We start from the raw sequence: 14,132 nt of genomic DNA on the forward strand, positions 1-14,132 counted from the left end.
TAGGAAAGATATTGAGTGTCCTTAAATACCCAAGAATGTAGAACAAAGTACATAGAATTTTAGAACTGGGACATATCTTGGTGGGGAAAGAACTTTTGTGTTCTGTCAAGAGACTGCCTACACTCCCTTCTGCTCCTGATTCATTGTTTTATGGAAACAATAACTTTTAGCTGCAGCAGGTGTGATTTCTTTTGGTCACTGAACTATCTTGTGTTTAGAATACTACTTCAGAAGTGAAGTGATATTCAATGAGATTAGGTTTCTAGAAAATTTCCATAGAATCACACAATGAATTATTCCTATCTTTTAAAAAGTGGTGAAAGAATATAATTTCATTTCTGAAAAAAATAATTTTTTCTTTTCTTTTTTCTCCAGAGGGAATTTTTTAGTTTATCTCCTTCTCCTCAATACCCACTTTATCTATTTTCTAGCATATATATGAATGACCACTGAAAATTTGTGATTTAGAACATGAAAATACAAGATTATATGGGGGATAGGCAAAACAATGGTCATTGGCTATGTGTAAAGACTGGGCATTGATTGATATTATAAATAGAAATCAATAAATCACATATATAATTTCATTCAGATAGAGAGCTGCTTTTATGTTTGTACATATTCAGGATGCATCCCTGGGTTTTGATACTGTTTTATTCATAGTCATAAATTTAGACCTGGAAAGGACTTTTTTAGCCATTTTTTCCAATCCCCACAAATAATAGATGAGTAAACTCAAAAAGAAATGAATTGACTTGCAAAAGACCACATATATTTTATCCCTGATCCCACATAAATTTTATCCCTGACCTATATCTCTCTCTATTAATGACTTAATCCTACTGATTTTTTCAAAAAAGTGATTTGTTAGGGAAAAAAAATGCTCCAGTTTTCTAAATAGCCTTAAAGGTTTTTCAAATTTCCAGTGAAATCACAGGGACTCGAAAAGCAAATTTCTGGCAATATTAAGACTGAGAGGATTATCATTCCTCTCCAAGGGATGATAAAAAACCAAACTAAGAGTCTTTACTTTGCCTCTGACAATTCAACTCATTTCCTTGAGAATATTTAAAGCCTAAAGCTAGAAGGGGGATAGAAAATCCTTCTGTCTTTTGTACTCAAGCAACCAAAGAAAGGACAGAATCACTCATATCCTGAGAGTTATTATGTATCTCTGAGTAGTGGCCGAGTATGCTGGGGCAGCTAAGTGGCCTTGTTGTCTGAATGCCGTGGATAGAGGGAACACTATGTTCCAAAAGGTTACACTAATATGCTTGTCTAAATATTTCCTCATTAAAGAGACACTGGTGTCAGGCATTCCACTAGTTGGACTAGCTCTATTGCATTTTCTGGTCCAAGATGTTCTTTGCACAACAGAGACCCCTGTGTCCACTTATGTTTTTGATAGGTAGATTTTATGGCAGACAGAAGGATTCCAGAGCCCTCTTAGATAGACATCCCCAACAAAATGTTGCCCCAAAAGAGAGGAATTGGGTCAAGTGTCATCTTCTACAAAAGACCTTTCCCAATCTCCCCAGAAGCTAATGCCTTTTCTGCTAAAATTAGTACTTTCCATCTGCTCTGTTTCTCTTCTAGAGACCTGTGTAAATGTGTATTTTCTCAGCCATTAAAATATTGAGGGAAAGATTTTTTTCAGCATTTTCTTTATATCTCCAGTACTTAGTGAAGTACCTGACAACATGTTTTTGTTGTTCAATTATTTCAATTCGGTCTGATTCTTCATGACCCCATTTGGCTATTTCTTGGCAAAGATCCTAGAAGGTTTGCCATTTTTTTCTCCAGTTCATCTCCAAATGAGGAAACTGAGACAAATAGGGTTAAGTGACTTGCTCAAAACCACGCAGCTAGTAAGTGTAGAAGGGCAGATTTGAATTTAGATCTTCTTGACCCCAGACCTGGTACTTTGTCCACTGCACTACTCAGATGTCTAATATAGTAAACTCCTTATAAATACTTCTTGATCGGTAGACCAGAGTTCTGGTTTCCAGGGGGGAAAAAAGCTAATTTCCTTATAATACAATGATTCATTTTTTTAAAGATAGTAAAACCCTTCAAGCTGTTCATACCTCTATTTTCACTACAACCCATCTCTTGGAATATTGTATTCTTCTTGGCTCTAATGTACCAAGCTTATTAGGTAGTGGGAATGCTTTACTTTTAAAAGTAGAATCTGTGATTTCATCTACATAGGGAAATTTTTAATAATGCTTATTGGGACTTGTACTCCAACTTATTAAGCCTTAAGGGTTGCTTGGGCTCCTGAGAGGCTGTTGGCCATAATTTGCCATAATCAAATTATCAGAGGCAGAGATTAAACTTGGGTCTTTGTGACTGACACCAGTTTTCTACCAACAATATTACACTTCTTCTAATGTTAGTCTAGTTTGGAGAGATGGGGGGAACATTGAACTTGAAGTCAAGAATTTTGGCTCTGCAGCTTACTATCTATGATCTTGAATTAGTCACCTCACCTCTAAATGCTCGTTGGAGAAAAGTGCTCTACAAATGTACTTTGATGTGTCAGAATGTTGATGAATCTATCATTTCATTGATAGGGATATTCTTTCAGATTGGACACCAATCCATCTACCAGTGGACCTCCTTGTTGGGTCTGTTGACACGGTAACAGCTGGACACATATTCTTCATCAGTCATCCCTTGCTCTTTCTACATGAATGGACTATGGACTGTTTCTAATCATTTAGATTTCTGGCATCCTTTATACTACCCTGTTTATATAGTTCTTCACTAACCATTTGTTTTACCCTCTGCACACCCACAGTACAATTCTTAAATGACGGCCACTCACTACATCCATTTTAACAAAACCTAATTGCATGAGTTCTAGGAGTTTTCAAAATGAAAAACCTGATCAGTTTTCCTCTACCTATTTAGATTCCTACCTTTGTCTGGGAAAGCCTCTCCAAAAGTGTAATTATGGGATTATGTAGTATCTACACTAGGAAAAGGGGGGTGGGAAGCACTCACACTCAGATTGACATCAATCAATATGCAATATTATCCATCAATCAATATGTATTTACTGGCATCTAGTGTACAGCACTTAGAACTTGGTCAGACATCAAAGACACTAAGGTCCTCCACTGTATCCCAGGCCACCACCAGTGGTCTTGATTTTTGTCCTGTCCCTGATCTTTGAAGACTCAAGAGGAGACAGAGGCTGATGATTTGATATAACTCTTTCAAAAAACATTTCCCCTGCATAAGTAGATAGTAGAGTTTTTTCATGGCCAGATCTTCTGATTTAACTTTTAATTCACCTCGCCCAGCCTTCAGACTAAAGCAGTGATATCAAACTCAAGGCTCCCCAGAGTCACATAATGATTTAGAAAACATATATGAATGTTATCAGTGTTCAGTTGAATTTTTATTTATTTTGTTAAAAAATTACCAATTACTTTTTTATCTGGTTTGGATTTCACTCAGGAGTGGTGTCTCAGGCTAGGAATCTTGGCATCTCTGCTCTAAAGCATATTATTGGTGCAATGAATATGTTTTTAACAGTGTCTCAGGGCGATTTATTCAGTGTTTCATATATTAAATCTATTGAATGGACTAACAAAAAATTGCCCAGAGATGTATAGATCCTGATGCATTTCTACGTCTTTGATTTAACTACAACTTTAATCTTTCATGATTGAGTATGAATAAGTAAAAAGCATTTAGTGAACACTTATTATGTGCTGAGTATACAAAGAGAAAAGTGAGACAGTCCCAGTTCTTAAGGAACTCAGGTTCTAGTGGGAGAGACTACACATATGGAAGGTTTCAGCTATAAGTAAGCTGGAGATTGTGGTATTTCATGACCCACAGCCTTAAAGCATCACCAGAAGAATATTGATGTTAAAAAGATGCCCTTATTCCAATAGACTTGTAATGGAAAGTGTATCTGCATCCAGAGAGAGAACTATGGAGTCTGAATTGGATCAAAACATAGTATTTTCATCTTTTTATTGTTGTTTGTCTGCTTGTTTCTTCTTTTTCTTTCTGATGTCTTTTTCCCTTTCGATCTGATTTTTCTTGTGCAGCATGACACATATGAAAATATATTTAGAAGAGTTGCACATGTTTAACCTATATCAAATTACTTGCTGTTTTGGGGGAGAGGGAGAAAAATTTGGAACACATGGTTTTGCAAAGGTGAATGTTGAAAACTATCTTTGCATATATTTGGAAAAATAAAGTACTACTTAAAAAGAAAAAGAAAAAGATGTTCTTTCACTTCAAGGAGAAACTTGAGGGAAGAGAGCACCACTAAAAGCACTGCATAGTTCTCCAAAGACACTCCAATCTATCCTATCCCTCCCCATGTCAAAGCAAAGCACATTATCCAAATTGCATCTACTGAAAGACCAGCTCAGTAGGTAGTTATATACGTGTACTGCATCCACTGATGGACCAGCTCTAGAGGTTATATACAAATTTTTGTCAGAGTGTTTTGTATCTTTATGAACTTTAAATGCATTTACTAGGATGGCTGCAGAAATGAATGGAAAATGTTCCTTATTATCCTCCTGTTCCCACCCTCTGGCAAATGGCATGACCCTAAGGCAGCCTTAATTCTCCCTTTTTTCATAATTGATCCCCACTTAATGCAAAGTTCAGAATTGAAAGTATTTCCAAAAACAAGGTCTCTGCCCTTGCATTTCAGCTGAAATCCACACCAGGGCAAATGCAACGATAGTGAAACATAATAGCTATACTATTCAGACTTCCTTTTAAATTGGAAGAAATGTAAAGCTGCATGGGAAATAAAGATGTAATTATACTTGGCCTTGTTCCTCCACGGGAGGAACTATGGAGAGGAAATGTCAACCTGAATTGTTCTCTTGCCCTGGAGGATGTGCTAGGGTACATTTTGTTGCTTTCTGTCAGCAGCATTGCACTTGGGAAGAGGACAATCTGTGAATTTTCTAGGAAACCTTGGAGGCCGTACTGAAGCTGACTCTGATTTCTTTTTTCCTGTGTAGGGTCAGCGAGCACACCTAATGATTTATGGTACAATTTTATTGAGCTGCCGTACCACGGAGAAAGCATCAGCATGTTGATTGCCCTGCCTACGGAGAGCACCACCCCACTCTCTGCCATCATCCCTCACATCAGCACCAAGACAATACAGAGCTGGATGACTAACATGGTACCAAAGAGAGTGCAACTGATTCTGCCCAAGTAAGTAGCACTTTGGGCTGCAGATAAAGGTTTATTGCATGGAAGTACTCCACAGACATTTGTTACATTCAATTTGGGTGCCAAATGGAGCTCTGAAATGGGCCATAGTAAGTACGATCTGGGAGAAAGGGCATCTAATACATTGAAAGTCTTGTGACTTGGTTCTAGTCATAGAGCTGCCATTTTTTGGTTATGTGACTTTGAACAAGTCATTTACATCCATTCCTCTGAATCCCAAGTTCCATTTTGGAATGCTGAGAATGTATTTCTTCCCTGCAAGAAGTTAGGGTAAGCTCCTGAGCCTAATAATCACTCACATTTGCAGAAGTGGAAGCTTTCATTCTAGGTCACACATTTCCCATCTGATCTGAATTAGAGAAAAATAAAAGGGATACTTTACTTTGGGAGTCTCTCTTTCTTCCCCTCCTCTTAGTAAGACAAAGAGGGAGACTGAGCTTTCCCTCTCTAGCTTCCTTTTTATTTGTTTAGGTTGTCTGTAACACCATTGTTAGAGATTGCTTTTATTTGCTTGATATTTAAATTTGGGGTTTAAGAATCAAGGTACCAATTTAAATTCCTATTTTTAAAATTTGCCACTGGGTACTAACCTCTTCCTAGGTTGTTTCTTTGTTGAATTCTAATAGTACATGTTTGTTCCTCTTTTATTTCTTTCTCTTATACCAGATTCACAGCAGTAGCAAAACTTGATCTGAAGGAGTCCCTGAAAGCTCTTGGCATTACTGACATGTTTGATTCGTCGAAGGCAAATTTTGCAAAAATAACAAGTATGTTTGACAAGTTTTGTTCCTAAATAAGTTTGTACTTTCATCTAGGAGTAGAGATATCGTGGCACTAGTGGATACGATAGAGGGCTGGGCTTTTGGGTTCAAATCCCACCTCTGAGAATTGCTGGCTGTGTGGTCTAATCAAGTTACCTGATTAGGTATATACCTTCTGACTGGACAGAGAGAAGGAATTCTTATCTGAGAATGATAAAATTTTCATATTCATTTGGGAGAAGCAGCCAGAATTTAGCATGTGTTGCAACTCTCAAAATGACCACTTCAAATTTTAATTTTTTGCTATAGACATCACAAAATCGTCCAATTAGATATTGAAGATAATGATAATCTATCTATACCTGATTAAACTGTCACAATTTATTTTTAAATCCTCAAAAGATTTTCATTTCATAAAGTAGGCATTCTAAGACATTGGGTTCTCTTTTAAATTCTTTCCAGTATCTGAAAGCTTTGAGTTCATTGTTGGCCTTTTCAGATGCTCAAGTGTGAGGTTGGTAACTATAGGGTTAGCCTGAATTCAGAAGTTCTATTTCAGGTATGTTTATATCTGTGAATTTGAAATGAGATCCTAAAGATGAGCTTGATTATAGTTTGTTTTGAACTGAGAGAAGGATGTTTCCTTTGCAACTACTTTTAAGATTTATAGGTTTGAAATTACATTTATCACATCTCACTTTCTATAACTTTTACCCCAACGTAATATTTCAAAGATGTGATCTCAGTATGTATGTGTATATGCAAATATACATATATACATATATATATATATATATATATATATATATATATTATCTTTTAGTTTGCTCTTTTCCATTTTGGGAAGTGAAAATATCTAGACACTTTGCATAATACACTCACACAAATTCATACCTGTTAAAGGTTAAGAACTCAACCAATTATCATTAATTCATCAATCAGGATACAGCTTTGGATATTCTCTCCCCCCTCACCCCAATTACATATTCCTAACAGGTAACAAATATGCTTACATGGGTATGGCAGTGCACTTTAATGAGGATGCTGTACCTATGATTTTGTCATCCTTTGGTGTGAAATGGATGCTGATAGTGGTGGGAATACTATGCACAGAGCTCCTTTGTGAAGTGCCTTTGAACTCTTTGAGAAGCATTGAGGTACAGAGGGAAGAGTGATATCAAGTTTAGAGTCAGAGAATCAGATTTAATTCCCTGTTCCTACTTTTTACAGTCTGTGTGACCTTGGACAAGATAATTAACTCACCTCATCCACATGATGAGCTTGGATTAGATCAGTGGTTCTCAAAGTTTGGTCCAGAGCATCCTGGGATTCAGAGAGTCTACAAATTCATAATTAGTTTTTATTTTTAATGTGATCAATATCTATAACTATAAACCACATAAACAAAAACTCTTTGGACAGATGCTCAATCATTTTTAATAGGATAAAGATATTGAGAATAAAAGTCTGAGGATTAGATAATCTCTAATTTTTTTTTAGTTCAGAATTTATGCTCCTGTGATCTATGGAGCATTAATTACTTCCATATGAGAGATTTAAGGTCAGTGACTTCTCCTATATGACCTTCGATCTCACTGTCATTCCTTTAGTCCTCAGTATTCTCCTCTGTAAAACTGAGGGGGCTGTGTGAGGTGATCATTAAGATCCCTTCCTATTCATAGAAATCTTGCATAATTCAGTTATCTGAGGTGACCCTAAAGCAACAAGCTTCAGTCATTGGCTAACAATCATTTTCCATGCCATCAAAATTAATGATAATAATAAATAGTTAGCATTTATATAGTGTCTGCTATGTCAGGCACTGTGCAAATATTACTATAAATATTATTTCATTTGAGTCTCCAACAAGTCTGAGAGAGAGATATTATTAGCCCCATTTATAGATGAGTAAATTTAGGCAGGTATAAGATGAAGTATCTTGCTTAAAGTCACACACCTAGTAATGTCAGAAACTGCATTTGAACTTGGTTCTCCAGGTCTAGCATTCTGTCCATTGCATCAGTTAGAACAATAATTTGTATAGGTTTTGTGCACACTGGGCTAAAGGTGTGACTTAAAATGCAATCTTACTTTCTTTTGCCTGAACAGGATCAGGAAACCTTCATGTTTCTCACATCATCCAGAAAGCAAAAATTGAAGTGAGCGAAGATGGGACCAAAGCTTCTGCAGCAACAAGTAAGTGCCCAGTGTGGATGTTTTCCAGCAGCTGCTCAAAGAGTGCAGCCCTCATCCAGCTGATTATCAGCAGGGTTCAAGGTTAAGTCCTGTGTTCTTTTGGACTTTCTTCACTTTGGACACTAAGGAAGACATACTTCTTAGACCATGATCCCCAGGTAGTAGAACTGCCTCATTCCTAATACAAAGCAACTTCCCTCTCCATCCAAAGCAAAGTGAAGGATTGATATCTGTCTGATGAATCCCAGATGTATAGTTCATACATTAATGACCTTTCATTGATACTGGGATGTGTACAGGGCACCATGCTAGGGAAAATTTGAGATGAGCCACAGTCTGCCCAGAATTAACAGCCCAGAAATCTGGGGACAGACAGAAAATCATCTAGATAGTGCCATGGACCTGGAATTAGAAAAAGCTGATTCAGCTTCAGCTGTACTTGATAGCTTTATTACCTGGGCAATCAGTTAGCCCCTGCTTACCTCAGTTTCCTCATTTGTAAAATTGGGATGATAGTAATAGCACTTACCTCTCAAGGTTGTTCCCCACAACAACAAATGAGATAACATGTAAACACTTCCAACACTTTAAAATAGAATATAAATAATAGTTATCATCATCATTATCATTATTTGAGAAAGAAAATAGATTATAAATCTCTCCAAAACTAAGCATATTTGAGTCATTTTTCTATTACTGATCATCGTGATACCAAAGTTGAGTAATATAGGAGAAGCACAAAAATCAGTCTGTCCTTCACTTAATGTGTCCATCAATCAATGAGCATTAATAATTAGAATGTGAGCTCCTTGCAAAAAGAAATTATTTCATTCTTATATATGTAATCTCAAACTATTTGGTAATTTGATTGAGTAAGTACTTATTGTGTACCAGATACTCCACTAGAAATTGAGGGCACAAACACAAAGAATGAAATAATCTCTACTTTCCAGGAGATGGCATTGCAATGAGGAAAAAAGTACATATAGTCAAGATTATGAAACCTATAAAAATAGTTGGAACTAAAAAAACTGAAGCATTTCCCCCCAACTATGCAATATCACAAAGTACAAACCTCTTTAAATTGCTTTCATTAACACATTTTTGTCTCTGAAAGCTCTCACTTGGGGCCCTAACCAGGTTGGAGGAGCTTCCTTACTCACTTTGTTTTCAGTTATATTTTAAAGGGTAATGGTAAAAGTCCAGGATATCTAAAAGGTTAGAAAAGTCTGAAAGCATGCTTTTTCTTTTGTAAATTATTATATTTTAAATTTTATATTATTCAGCGGTTGCTCAGAAAGCACAGCCCTCATCCAGCTGATGAAGCAGGAAGGGAAGAGACACAATAGTATAAAGCACAATTCTTGTTTTCAATGACCTTACAGACTAGGTTGAAGGAAGACTAGATTTATTCACCAAAAAAAATAAATTTACTTGCAATACTATATATCATCTGAGTGATATAAAAGAAGCTGCCATAGCAGTTTAGAAAGGTCAGAGAAGACTTCATAGAGGTGGCAGTTTCAGGAAGGCCACAAAGGATGGTTAGCAAATGGACAAACTAAAAGAGGTTGGGGGGACATTATAAATGAAGGAAATGACATTAACAAAGGTGTTTCCATGTGTCAAATCATTCCCACTGACCCACACCAGACAGGGAGTGAGAAAGAGTCTGCGGAGACTATTTTTTATTAATTATTTAATTTAATTTAAATTTAATTAAATTAATAATTCTCTAGTAAGAGAAATATTAATTCTACCCCAGCCCCTTCTCCTCCCACCCCTCCCCCCTCCCCGCCATGTCTTGTTTAGATTACTGATATTTTCCTCTTGGTTCCAATACCTTTTCCCCTTTATTTCTTTCTTAGCTGCCATTCTAATAGCAAGGTCATCACCTCCTTGGTTTATAGTAGACAGACCGTTTCTATTTTTCATTCGACACAATCCTACAGGTAAGTGATTACTACTGATTCTATTATGTACTGAATTTGGGCATTCAAAGAAATGTGTGGGGAACATAGCTCCATCAAGACTTATTGCCTCAGGATTGTTCCACTTAATACTGTAATTACTCTATGGCAGCAATTACCTAGCCTTTGTATACTACATCAATCAACCATGAAGAGTTTCAGGGTGGCATTTTTAGATCTAGGAAACTTTTTGGCAGGAGCTCATTTTGGCAGCATGCTGCCCGAGAATGTGGGACCTTTTACATTTTGGCAGAGTCGTAGGTGGGTCTCTTTTGTAATCATTTAGGACAGACATAATAGCATTTTAAAGGCATGATGGTTAACTGACTGAAACCACCCGGATTTTCCAAAGGCTTAGATGCAGTGGTCAAATTTGGTAGGAAATTTCACATTTTTGCATAGCATCTTTGAACATATTACAACATTCTGACCCATACTTAAAAGGTTCATTGATTAGGCCACCTATAGAATCTACAATTGCAGAACCTTTTGTTCCATTGTCAATGCTGAAAAATTACCCATGCATATATCTTGTAAATAAAAAGTTATAATTTTAAAAAGCAGCAGAAGAAGAAGGGACTAGAGAGAAAAAAAATACAACACAAAGAAAAAAGTTTATTTACCTATGACTGATAAAAATTATTTGTAATAAAAAAATAAAAAAAGAAAGGAGAGAGAGAAATATGGGTATAGAGATATAGAGATATTTCTAATGCACACACACAGAGAAAATGATATATATATATATATCTCCATACACAGCCTAAGCTCTTAAAATGAAATCTCTTTGAAAGGAGATAGAAATATGGGTATAGAGATATTTGTAATACACACACACACACACACACACACACACACACACAAATAGATAAAATGCTAGATACGTATGTATATACATATATATGTATTCATATATACATAGATATAGTAGGTATATGTAAATATATATGTATATATATCCATACACAGCCTAAGATTTTAATAAAATGAAATCTCTTTGAAAGAAGATAGATAGAAATATGGGTATAGGGATATTTCTAATAACACATACACACAAACAGATAAAATGCTATATATGTATTATATACATATATATGTATGTATTCATAGATACATATATTGTAGGTATATATGTAAATACATACACACAAACAGATAAAATGCTATATATGTATGTATTCATATATATATATATGGTATATATTGTAGGTATATGTAAATATATATACATATTTGTAACAGTTTCTCTTTTTCCTATTTTTACTCCTCTAGGTGCTGTTTTATTCATGGGACAAATAAACAAACCCTAAAGAATATGCAAAAAAAAAATGCAGTTTTTCTTTGAGAAGCAAAGACTCCTTTGCTGTGAAGAAAAGACTCCTTGATTACATCTTTAATAGTTCTGTTGAATATTTTTGTACATTACTCTGACTCTGTTCCAAAACTAGGTCTTAGGAAATTTGGCTGGGTTTTTTAATAGAGCCTCCACCGTAGAAGCATTGCTGTTCTGGGCTAAGCGTCCTAGGGAGAAGAAGGATGGGGATGGTTGAAGCACTGCAAGAGTGAATAGAAAGGCTTAAGACTTCAAAATGTCTAAAAGATTCTTCAGACTACTGAATGGTTACCTAGGCTAACAAATCTCTTGTATTTACTGTCAGTTTCAGGATTTTAAAAAAGAAATTTTTTTTTTGAAGCCGTGGCTTTGGGAGGATTTTAACCAGTGTGACTAAAAATTTTGTGGTAGTGTTGACTTTTTTTCTATGGAAAAAAAAAATGTTGAATGCCTTTTTAATTCTTTTCTTTGCCCCTCAAAGACTTGAAATAAGCATTTGGGGGACAGAAATAACTCAACTCAGCCTTTTTGTGTGTTTTGTTTTTGTTTTCTCTAATGCATGTATTCACTAAAATAAAGTTTAATGAACCAATGGCATCTTTGCTAGACAAAATTTGCTGTTCTGTGGTGGGTCTGCCCTTGCTGGAGTGTGCTTTTTCCTGGACTTGCATTTTTTGTATTTTGTACAAAGGAAACAATAAAGTGTTTGTAAACAGTGGGGAAAAATGCTCCTTCAACCCTCATCTCTTCCACCTCCCCCCCAAAAAAAATCCTCATGCTTTTTCCTAGCAGTGAAATACTTTGATCTGACAGTAAACTATTCCTTCTGAACCTCTGCCCTTACCAAAACAACAAAAACTCCAAACACCTCCAGATCTTTCATGTCCCTTTTCTTTTAAGCCTGACAGCTAAAATTTAATTCAAGCCTTCAATGCTTCTTTGTTCATCTAGGATTACCTAGAAATAGTCTGAAAGATGACCCCATTCTAATCTCTACTGTGCCCACCACCACCGCCGCCCCCAGCCCCAATAGAAATTTGTTTAAACTTCCAGCCAAGACAAGAATCTCTTCCATACTTGCTACATACAAATGGAATTTTTCTTCTTTTTTATATACCAAGACTCTTCCCCTACTCTTTGGGATCCTAATTTTCTAAAATGGTCAATTTTCATAAGACTGTTAGCACAAATTGTTTTTCATTTGGATTAAGGGATTTCTTGAAACCCTATCTATGTCCAATGCAATCAGAACACTTTTACTTTTTCATCACAATTTATAATATGATTTTTCTCCTGGATATTTTTCCCCTCTTCCCTTTCAGTCCCTAGGCCTCTATCTGTCACCTTTCAATGGGTACATGAAAACTTTAAACTTAGGACTGAGCTAATTTACAACTTATGGTAATTCCAGTGCTGACTGAGTGGATGTTTGCTGCTTTACATCAGTTATTTCAAAATACCATTGACTAAGCAAAGAATGAAGGCAAGAGGAATGCTTACTTAAGAAGATGGAGGAATTGGCTACAGGGCTTTTCACCAACTGTTTACACGTAATTACATGCAGTTCCTAGCTGTTTATTACATTACTTTAGGCTATAAGACAATTACCTGGTTTCCCTTATCCTCTGACTCCAGGCAGAAATGAATTTAATCTTATTTATTTCATATTTTTCTGTTACATTTAAAACAATTTTTTAATATTTTTTAAACCTTTGAATTCCAATTTCTCTCCCTTATCCCACATCTAGCCACTATTAAGAAATCACATGTGAAGTTATACAAGACAGAAATAAATTTAGAAATAAGATATGGAACTGGAAAGAAAAAACATAGGAAGCATGTAGTCTTCCCTTTCTGACTTTTACAAAGAAGGAAACTGAGACCCAATTAGATCATTATTGAAATGTCAAGGGATGTAGCAAGGAAACTTTAGATACCACAATCCAACTCCTTTCATAGATAAAGGAATTGAGGGGGAGGGTCTTACAGATAGTAGGGTCTTTAGAGATGAGAACCCAAGTGTCCGTATTCCTAATGATCCACTATAACTTGAATTGGTTTCCCTTCCAGCTAGTCTGAATTAATAAAGTGTATTAGGACACTTACATTGTGATTTGTTCTCATTGATACAGTTGAACTTGTTTCTGAGACTTGTGAAAACTGAATTTAAGATACTGAAAAGAATACTTGTTTTGAAATTAAATCACTTGGGCTGAAGTCCTGACTGCTACATGACAGCTATATTGGCCAAAGGCAACTCTTAACTTCTTTATCTTTAAAAAAGGAATAAAAATAAAAAAGGAATAACACTAATACCTGTACTATTTATTTACCTCAATGGAATTGTAAGAAAAACTTCCAATCTGCTAAGTAAATGTGAGATCTTAAATATCCCAAGGACTATTTTTAATATATAATTTTATATTTTAATTTATAGATTTCTCATGTGATTATGTGAAAATATAGATAATTCCAAAGTGCCCAGATTCAGTTTTCCAACCCTAACCTACTGTCTTACTATCTTTCTCCTTGGATTTACCACCCCAATTACCCACCTTCCACCTCTTCCAAAGTTTGACTCCAACCTTTTGTTTGTCATTGCTTCAAAAATGTTTCTAAATGCTGCATTGGCTAAAAATGATC

The 14,132-nt window shown here is 35.6% G+C and overlaps 1 protein-coding gene across 3 annotated transcripts in view; it reads left to right on the plus strand.

The window, feature by feature from the left end:
- Window positions 1-12,205, plus strand: part of SERPINE2 (serpin family E member 2) — a 78,333-nt gene extending 66,128 nt beyond the window's left edge. For 2 of the 3 annotated variants that reach the window (XM_023500810.2, XM_012546585.2), the window contains exons 5-9: window positions 5,013-5,211; window positions 5,896-5,996; window positions 8,100-8,186; window positions 10,055-10,138; window positions 11,429-12,204. In XM_023500810.2, coding sequence (XP_023356578.1) covers window positions 5,013-5,211; window positions 5,896-5,996; window positions 8,100-8,186; window positions 10,055-10,138; window positions 11,429-11,466 — 509 coding nt within the window. In that variant the 3' untranslated portion in view covers window positions 11,467-12,204. Of the gene's footprint in view, window positions 1-5,012; window positions 5,212-5,895; window positions 5,997-8,099; window positions 8,187-10,054; window positions 10,139-11,428 lie in introns of all 3 variants that reach the window. The other variant, XM_012546586.3, reaches the window with a different exon arrangement.
- Window positions 12,206-14,132: the final 1,927 nt, after the last annotated feature.

Source organism: Sarcophilus harrisii, chromosome 3, assembly GCF_902635505.1.
Source record: "Sarcophilus harrisii chromosome 3, mSarHar1.11, whole genome shotgun sequence".
Taxonomy (NCBI): Eukaryota; Metazoa; Chordata; class Mammalia; order Dasyuromorphia; family Dasyuridae; genus Sarcophilus; species Sarcophilus harrisii.